Consider the following 8,550-nt stretch of genomic DNA (forward strand, 5'->3'; position numbering starts at 1 on the left):
TGGGTGGCTGGGCTATGGTGGTGGCGGGTTGCCAGAGTTGTTCTCAGGGTTGTTGGGGTTTTCGCAGGCTGGGTATTTTTTTTTTGTTTTTTTTTAATTTTTTTTATCCAATTGCTGTACGACACGTGTCATTTTTATTAAAAAAAAAAACCATTAAACCGGTAACCAGTATTTGGGATTGAAGAAAAAGAAGTACCCCCAAAATTCGGATTATTCCAGTATAATTCAAAGTTGGGATTATTCTACGAAAATTGATGAAAGTTGGGATTATTTTTTCTAATTTTTTCTGGTAATGTGAAATCAAATAATTAATCCTGACTCACATGTGTAACTGTGTGTTACAATCTTAAATAGTAATATGAGCTCTTGATTGCACAATCTATAATAATGGAATTATTATTTATATTTTTTTCCGGGGGAATATTATTTATATTTTTTGTACCAAGTAAGAATTGTAAGATAGGGGGGGGGGGGGGGAGGACACCTCCTATCACAAGAGGTGAGATGAGGAATCATATCAAACCCACCCACTCTTGGGGAGGATGTGGAGGGACTAACCATTCCTCCATCTTCATGATCCTCAAATGGAATTAAATTTAGCCATAATTAATCTCAAAACTGCAAGTGGAAACTTCTTTTGACCACTTGACCCTAATCTTTTAGTTTCTTCTTATTTACTGATTTTATTTTTAAGAAACTCTAATTGCCCATTGCTATCCCCTACTACTGCACTAATACCTCCAGCAGAATCAGAGCATACATGAGCATCATAATTAATTTTTATGGTAATATTAGGGGGCAGACCACGCACACCTAAGCTCTTCCTTCAAAAATACTCTTGTGCCTGCAAAACCAAATTGACCAAGCCACAGCCATCAAAATGCATAATTCTTCTTTTCTAATCTTGCTCACCTTTGAAAGTGAAAGTAGAATAATAACAATAACATTAAACAACAACAACAATATAAAAACAAATTTGAAAAAAAGAAGAAAAAACGCCCAAATTTTTTGAGTAACCTAAGCGGAAACACTTAAATCTTTTGAATAACCACTTGGTTGTTCGAAATTTCTGGGCAGTTGAGATGAAACGCCCAGAAATTTCGAACAACCAGGCGGTTATTTGAAAGATGTAGGCGTTACAACCTAAGTTCCTCGAAAAAGTTGGGCGTTTTAGCCCGTTTTCAGAAAATAAAAAAAAATTAAAAACAAAAAACCTTCTTCTCTGGCGACCACCTTCCCCTTGTCCTTCCTCGTTGTTTCCGCGGAAATTGGTAATAAAGAGTAGTTTGGTGGTGAAAGGAGGTAGTGGTGGGTGGTAAGAGGAGGAGGAAGAGGTGGTGGTGGTGGTTTCGAGAGATAAAGTTTTTAACAAAGAATAGGGAACAAGGATGAAGGTTTTTAGTGGGTAATTTTTTTGTTACATATGAGGGTAAATTTGTAAAATACATTTTATTTTGTGGGCATTACCTAAATATTTGAGGGCGGTATTTAACAATCTCCATTTTCAAACATAGTATTTTTTTAGTTTGGTCTTAAAAAGTCTTTTTTATATCCTAATCAATGTATAAGACAGTTGGTAACACCTACTAATTATTTTGTTTTCTATTATAATTTGTTTTAATTTGTCCTTGATAAGTTGTTAAGAGGATGACATCACCTACAATCTAGTATAAATCTTGGATAACAAAGCACCTTGACTAAATACATTCATTTCCACATAAATTTCCTTGCAAATAAACATTGCATTATATTTCTTCTAAACAAGATTTATTAATTAATCTTGGCAACTATTATCTAGCAAGACAAGTAACGGCCATGGGTAAGGCTGGATCACGGATTTGTGGCGGCATCGGCTGTATAATCGTACTAGCCATAGCCGGTGTGTTAATCTGGCTTCTTGTTAAGCATCGTTACCCGAGTTTCTACGTTGATCAATTTTCCGTTTTTTCCCGCCAAGAAACTACAAACTCCCTCAAGAATTACACAGTTCATTATGATCTAAGGATAAAAAATAATCGTCATCCTAACGACAATTTGGGAATTTACTACGATGCCCTCAATGTAACGTTTTATTACAAACAAGACGTTAATAGCTTCCCTATTAAAATTGGTGATGCTACTTTTAGCCCATTCTACATACGTCGGTATAGAAGCACACACCGTGCCGGGAGTTTCGATGCTAGAGGGGTAAAATTGGAAAATGGTACCGCGTCTCCGGTGATTTTTCGGGTGGAGTTGTCAACGGCCGTGAGGTATAGGAAACCGTTGTGGAAGGGGAAACGACACCGTATGGTGGTAGGGGCTGACTTTAAAGTCAACGATCAAGGTAGTTTGATCAATAAGGAAGTTAAACTCAAGTCAAATGCTAAAAGGAACGGTAAAGTTCGTTTAGAGTTGATGGGTATTTTGGGGATTTTGGTATTCATTCTTTCTTTGTAATAATACTCCGTTGTTTTTTTTTATTGGCATTTTCTCCCCTTATTCAATTTTTTTGTTTGTTATAAACAAAAGAAGTTATTGTTTGTTTATTGAAACAACAACGACAACAACAACAACCAAAAAAAAAAAAAAAAAAAAAAAAAAACTTGTTATAGTATAGCAAAAGCACATATTCACTTGAATAGTTGTTGAAATTTACATTTTTCATTGTACTTCCTCCGTTATGTATTATATGCAACAAATCTTGTTGCACGTTTCCCAAGAAAAAATTTGATAATGATGATTAACAATGTGAAGGGTGTGTAATTAAGGATAAGAGAGAGAAAGGGGGATAATTAATTGGGGGGTACTAAATCACGTCCGGTATTTACCGGGTAACGCCCGTATTTTTAAAAATACATACTAATATACCCTCCCTTAAATAACCCATCAAAACCTTTTGTTTTAACTTTTACCTTTCTCTCTCTTCACCCTTTTCACCTACCCTTTTTCTTTCACCCAAAATTCAACCCCATATCAACCACCACCACTGGTTACCACCATAATCAGCCACCAAGTTTTTTTTTTTTTTTGTAAGAAACTTCAGCGTTGACGGTTCAAGGGTACGCAGATGGCCGGAAATCAGAAAGGAAAAGGGATCGTCTCCGGCGAACAGGTTAGTGGTTTCGTTTTTTTTTTTTTATTTTTTTTATTTTCTGTCGACTCCAAGGAACGCCTGGAGATCTAGATTCTCTAGGCTAGAAACGCCCGGAAATTCTGGAACTCCGGCCGTAAGTTCGAAAATCCCAGACGAAACACGAACGCCTGGAATTTTCGAACATACGGCTGGAGATCCTAAAATTCCAGGCGTTCGTAGCCTAGAGATTCTAAATCTCTGGGCGTTTTATTTATTTATTTTTTAAAACTATTTTTCATATGTGGTTGTTTTTGTTGTTGTTGTTGCTGTATCACTCGATATATGTTGTTGCTGTATCACTCGATATATTGATGTTGCTGTTATTGTTATTATATTGCTGTTGCTGTAAAAAAAAAAGAGCAATTATAGTTTTACTGATGGTCAAAATGAGCTATTAGAATTTAGAACAACTTCAGTTTATACAAAAAAATGTATAATTAGAAATATGCATTGTTAAATGTGACATGCCTCAATAGCTGAGGGTCAAGTTATAGTCCTGATTCTTTACTGAAAGTAGTTGATACCAATATAGCAAAGCTCTGTTTTTAGAGGCAAATTACCTGATTCATGATACTTTTGCCTTAGTCCCATATTGTTTTGTAAACTTGCATTTTTTTGGAGTCCCAAAATAATTGCACACTCGACTTTTCAAGTAATAGTCTCTTGCTTCTCTACTAATATTCCAACCCCAATTCATCATCTTATGCCAAAGACAAAGGTGCAAAATAATGTGGGATGCAGGAAGTAATTATTTTAGTCAACAGCACTGTAAAAATGTCGAGTAGAAATAGAATAGATGGAATTTCAGATAGGGCGGAGGGGTTTGTGAATGTATTAGTGTGATGGTTCATGATATGGCATTGTAAAATTAAAACAGGCAGTTGATTCAATTTTGAAAGAGGGAGGAATGGATGCAATAAAATTGGAATGGATGCAATAAAATGTTGCCACAAGTGTTATTGTTGTTATTATTATTATTGTTTTGATGTTATATATTATTATTATTTTTATTATTATTATTCTAATTATTATTATAAGTATAATTATTATTATTATGAACTAAAATTAGACTTATTTTAATTTCCTTTTGCAAAAAATTAAGACTGAGGGTTCGGGAACACGACACGCTGTATCACAACGCTTGAACGCGTCAATTAGGAGGGAGAGAGACCGATATCGTTTTCAGCCTCGTACCGAGACGGGACTAGTCCCTAATGCTAATATGGCGAGTTCGACCTCCGCAACACAGAGTCATCATTCAAGGTCTCAGAGGGATGGGTCGGGTTTCGAGTCTGACCAGGAGGAGGGTGAGTCACTGGGTCCCAAGTACTCTTACATAGGAGAACAGGGTTTATCGGGCGATGACGATGACGATGAGGAGGAGGCTGATGACATTATTCATACGAATAGGGGTGCTGATGGAAGATTTGTAAGTACTCAGGAGACTAGTCATAGTCCGACTCTGATACAGGACAGCTGGTTAGTGAGTACGCCGATGGCCGGTGGTCCAGAGGATGGTAGTGTTATTCCTAGCTATGGTGGTCATGTTGCAGCTTCAATTTGGGGTGGTGTGGAGCGAGGTGTTTTGAGATGTATGAGTAGGAGAAAGATGTGCACTGCACTAGATCAGCTGCGACAGTCGTTATTACCAGAGACATTAGCCCCGATAGATCAGAGCGGGCTATCACATCTTCCTGGTATTATGTATCAGCACCTCGACTGGCCCTTGATTTCAGCATTCGTGGAGAGATGGCAGCCAGACACTAACAACTTTCATTTGCCGTTCGGTGAGATGACTATCATGTTACATGACGTGTATCATATCCTTGGGATCTCTGTAGATGGTACTATGGTTTCTACTGTTATGGACCCCCTACAGTTACGACAGTATTGTTCGTTCATGATGGATTTGCCTGTCAAGGAGCTACGTAAACCCACTTACGCGCCTAGTGGCGCGCTTTCTTCGAAGGTCCTCGAGACGAGCTTCAATGTTGAGAGGCCCCTTGAGATCTACGTGGTGTCCTTTTTGTGGATTTTACTAGGTTCATCACTCTTTGTGGACAAGAGTGGTAATAAACTTCATCCCTCCATCATCCATGAGCTTCAGCCTGTCGAGGGTACATTTATCACTAGTTCCTACTCATGGGGCTCTGCTACTTTAGCGTATTTGTACCGTCAGTTGGGGCAGTCCTCACGGGGAGATTGTGATTTCATCTCTGGTTGTCTCACGCTTCTTCAAGCGTGGATTTATGAGTATTTTCCATGCTTTCTCCCTCAGCAGGGCACTCTGACTAGGGAGCCTGGACGTCCACGTGCATTGTTATGGGATGTTGGTTCGCCACCGAAGAGCCCAGATCGGCTTTACGCTTTTCGTGCTCGACTTGACGTGTTGACTGACATTGAGGTAAATATGAAATTTATTATTTAGTTGTGATTTGTATCGCATTACTCTTATGTGACTAATTTATTGTTTGATTATGCAGGTAAACTGGATGCCTTACGGACCTGACCCTGCCAGTGTTGTTCCAACGACGTTGTTCTCGGGATTTTTACGGTATCGCAAAATCATTGAGCCGTATATGCCTGATCGAGTTGTCAAACAGCTTGGGTTAGTACAAGGTATACCTAGGTACCCCATTAGGCCCGAGAAGGCCAAGAGACCGAAGAAGGTTAAGATGTATAGTGTTGAGTTCCCGGCTGAGACGTCCATACACATGTGGGAGAGCTTTATTCCATTTGCTGCGTATTGTCTACCAGTGGCTCGCTACACTAGACTCAGTCGCGGCAGTCCTACATGCACGGACGATTACATTCCATGGTTGGTCAGATACTTGATATGTCTATTTTATATAGTATTTTACCCCCGTCCCTTGGTCATAATTAGTAGTGTTTTTGGCTCTTTAGAGCCATTTTTATTACTAATTGGTGTTTTCTAGTGTTTTCGTAGATTTGGTTGACTTTCGCAGGGATTTATGCTTTTGGAGTATTTTCCCGAGATATTTTGGAGCAATCATGAGCATTGGAGGAGCACGACCAGATTCTATAGCCCAGGGCCAGTTAGAGCCATCGAACCGGTGATTAAGGGCTCGGTATAGGTGATACCGGGGCATTTGGACCGAGTATTCAAGACCAGAAGAGGAAACCCAGGTTGGCCCGAAGAATTGGAGCCCAATCGAAGTCCAAATATTGGCCCAAATGAGCCGCCCGGCTAAAAAGGCTGGCGCCCGGAGGCGCGCCCGGCCGGGTGGGAGAAGCTTTGGCTGGCGCCCGGCCGGGCGCGAGATTTGTATTATGAGCAAAAAGGCGCGCCCGATCGGGTGGTGCCTCGCCCGATCGGGCGCATGTTTTTATTAGTGGACGTTTAATGTCGTTTTAATTTGTTTTAGTTTAGGATTTTGTACGGAGTATAAATATTTCTCCGTGATACGATTTTAGGATATCTTCTTCCCCTCTTTAATCTTTCTTTACTCTCTTAATTTCTCTTAGAATCCTTTCTCTCAACTTTTGTTCTTAATTCTTCCATTAATTCCAGATTTATTTTGGTAACGATTTCTCTTCCCTTAATCTTAGTTGTTTGTTTTATTCCTTTCATCATGATTTATTTTATTACCTTGATTAGTTTAGTTTCTATTATGTGTGAGTAGTTTAATTTCTAGGGTTTGTGGGGATCCATAAATAATATGAAGGGATAAATTGTTGTTGTTAATTATCAATGCTAGATTAATTTCCTATTGATTGATTTAATGTTATGTGACTAGATTAGGCCTATCTTTTATGCATGAGTTTGACAATATTGATTCAAGATTCGAGAGATGAGAATTAATGTTTAGGTCTAGTTTCATTAGGCAGATTAATTTATAAATGGTTAAGTCGAGATTCGAGAGATGAGATTTAATATTGGTAAATTAATTGTGTGATTGTAATACGTAGCGAAAGCCCTTTACAATCTGGTTAATTGATGCATTGATGATTGACTATTATTGATTATTGGTATTGCATGATAATTTCTTATTGAATTGTTTTAATGTTTTACAATTGCGGCTTGTAAAAGTATAGCAATATTAAATTGATGAATCGAGCAGATGTTAATTTGATATTAAAGGCTATTTTCAATAAGAACTTAGATCTAGTAATTGCGAGAGCCTGTTAGATCTATGTTGATTAATAAATTGCGAGAGCCTGTTAATCGTGTTATTTATGCAATGTCAATGATTGATTACTATGTTTTACCCTGGAGTATTATTTATTGGTGAACCTATGCCCTAGATCCTTTTATATATTGTTTTCTCCCTACTCCTATTCTTTGTAGTTTAGTTTCATACTCAAATATAAATATTGGTTACTTAGATAATTTAGATTATAATAATTAATTAGGAGTAAAAAGACTTGTTTCCCTGTGGAGATCGACCCTACTTCTCTATCTACTTTAGTTAGAGGACTTAGGTATTTACTTTTGATTAGGGGATACGACTTTACCCTGTCAATACTCTCACCCTCGTGTGTCACCCCTTGACGTACCTCAGGGTCGCGGTCTTCCTGAGAGGACCAATACTGATTATGTAAGTACATTTTCCTTTAGCCTTGTATTTATTATCTAGTATTTCATTATTTGTATTGATTTTTTAAACATTTTATATTGTTTACAGTGGGTTGGACGCTTCGTTGATTTCACACAACGTGCACTAGCTTAGTCGCATGGGCCCATGTCCCGTGAGACTAAGGCCATGGCTACACAGACCCTTCGTGATTGGGATGTTATGCGTGGGTTATGATTTGAGTTACGCTAGACAATGTTATTCTTAGTTGAACAGTTTAATTGTTAGTTGGACACTTTTATTATTTTGTTTTTATGATTGTAATCGGACACTTTTAATATTTGTACGGACATTAGCACTTTACTTGTTAGTGTTTTTTTTATAATTATTTTTGGCATGCTAACTTATAATAATAATAATAATAATAATAATAATAATAATAATAATAATAATAAATGATAATAATAATAATAAATAAATAACTAAAACAAAAAAAAATCAAAGTGCAAAAAAAAAAAATAAAAAAAAATCAAAGTGCAGACAAAAAAATCAACGCATTACATCTATCAAGTTGCGACTAATCTTTCCCACAAACTAATTCTATGTTGGTATCGTTGCTCCCATCCAATAACTCTAGGTTCACGAACCCGGTACCAAACATTTGCAATCGGGGGAATCGGATGGTTTTGGTCAAGCTGCAAAAGTATAAAATGAGACCCACCAACAGTTGCTATAACAAACTCTCGAGTTGGTGCAGTAGCATTGTCGAGGGCCCGCAACGGTAACACAGTGATGCACGGATAATAGCTCGTTTGTGTCTGTCCAATACCATAACAAATCACGGTTGCATTGTATAAGGTAGCAATTACGTACAAATCCTGAAAGGCTACCATCCAATGT

At 37.7% G+C, this 8,550-nt stretch overlaps 2 protein-coding genes across 2 annotated transcripts; both read left to right on the plus strand.

The window, feature by feature from the left end:
• The first annotated feature begins 1,722 nt into the window (after nt 1-1,722).
• On the plus strand, nt 1,723-2,512 carry LOC110723737 (protein NDR1-like). Its single transcript, XM_021903107.1, has one exon. It carries the CDS (start codon nt 1,816-1,818, stop codon nt 2,437-2,439), a length of 624 nt encoding a protein of 207 aa, XP_021758799.1. The 5' UTR covers nt 1,723-1,815; the 3' UTR covers nt 2,440-2,512.
• Nucleotides 2,513-4,337: 1,825 nt separating this feature from the next.
• Nucleotides 4,338-7,781, plus strand: LOC110723491 (protein MAINTENANCE OF MERISTEMS-like). The gene is made up of 3 exons (XM_021902846.1): nt 4,338-5,519; nt 5,599-5,734; nt 7,762-7,781. Exons 1-3 carry the CDS (start codon nt 4,338-4,340, stop codon nt 7,779-7,781), a joined length of 1,338 nt encoding a protein of 445 aa, XP_021758538.1.
• Nucleotides 7,782-8,550: the final 769 nt, after the last annotated feature.

Source organism: Chenopodium quinoa, unplaced genomic scaffold, assembly GCF_001683475.1.
Source record: "Chenopodium quinoa cultivar QQ74 unplaced genomic scaffold, ASM168347v1, whole genome shotgun sequence".
Lineage (NCBI taxonomy): Eukaryota > Viridiplantae > Streptophyta > Magnoliopsida > Caryophyllales > Amaranthaceae > Chenopodium > Chenopodium quinoa.

Excerpts from the sequence above, each read along its gene's own strand:
- LOC110723737 (XM_021903107.1), top strand. The coding sequence starts at position 1,816 with ATGGGTAAGGCTGGATCACGGATTTGTGGCGGCATCGGCTGTATAATC.
- LOC110723491 (XM_021902846.1), top strand. The coding sequence starts at position 4,338 with ATGGCGAGTTCGACCTCCGCAACACAGAGTCATCATTCAAGGTCTCAG. Across the intron at positions 5,520-5,598 it reads ACGTGTTGACTGACATTGAG|GTAAACTGGATGCCTTACGG; the intron begins GTAAATATGAAA and ends TTGATTATGCAG. Across the intron at positions 5,735-7,761 it reads ACAGCTTGGGTTAGTACAAG|TGGGTTGGACGCTTCGTTGA; the intron begins GTATACCTAGGT and ends TATTGTTTACAG.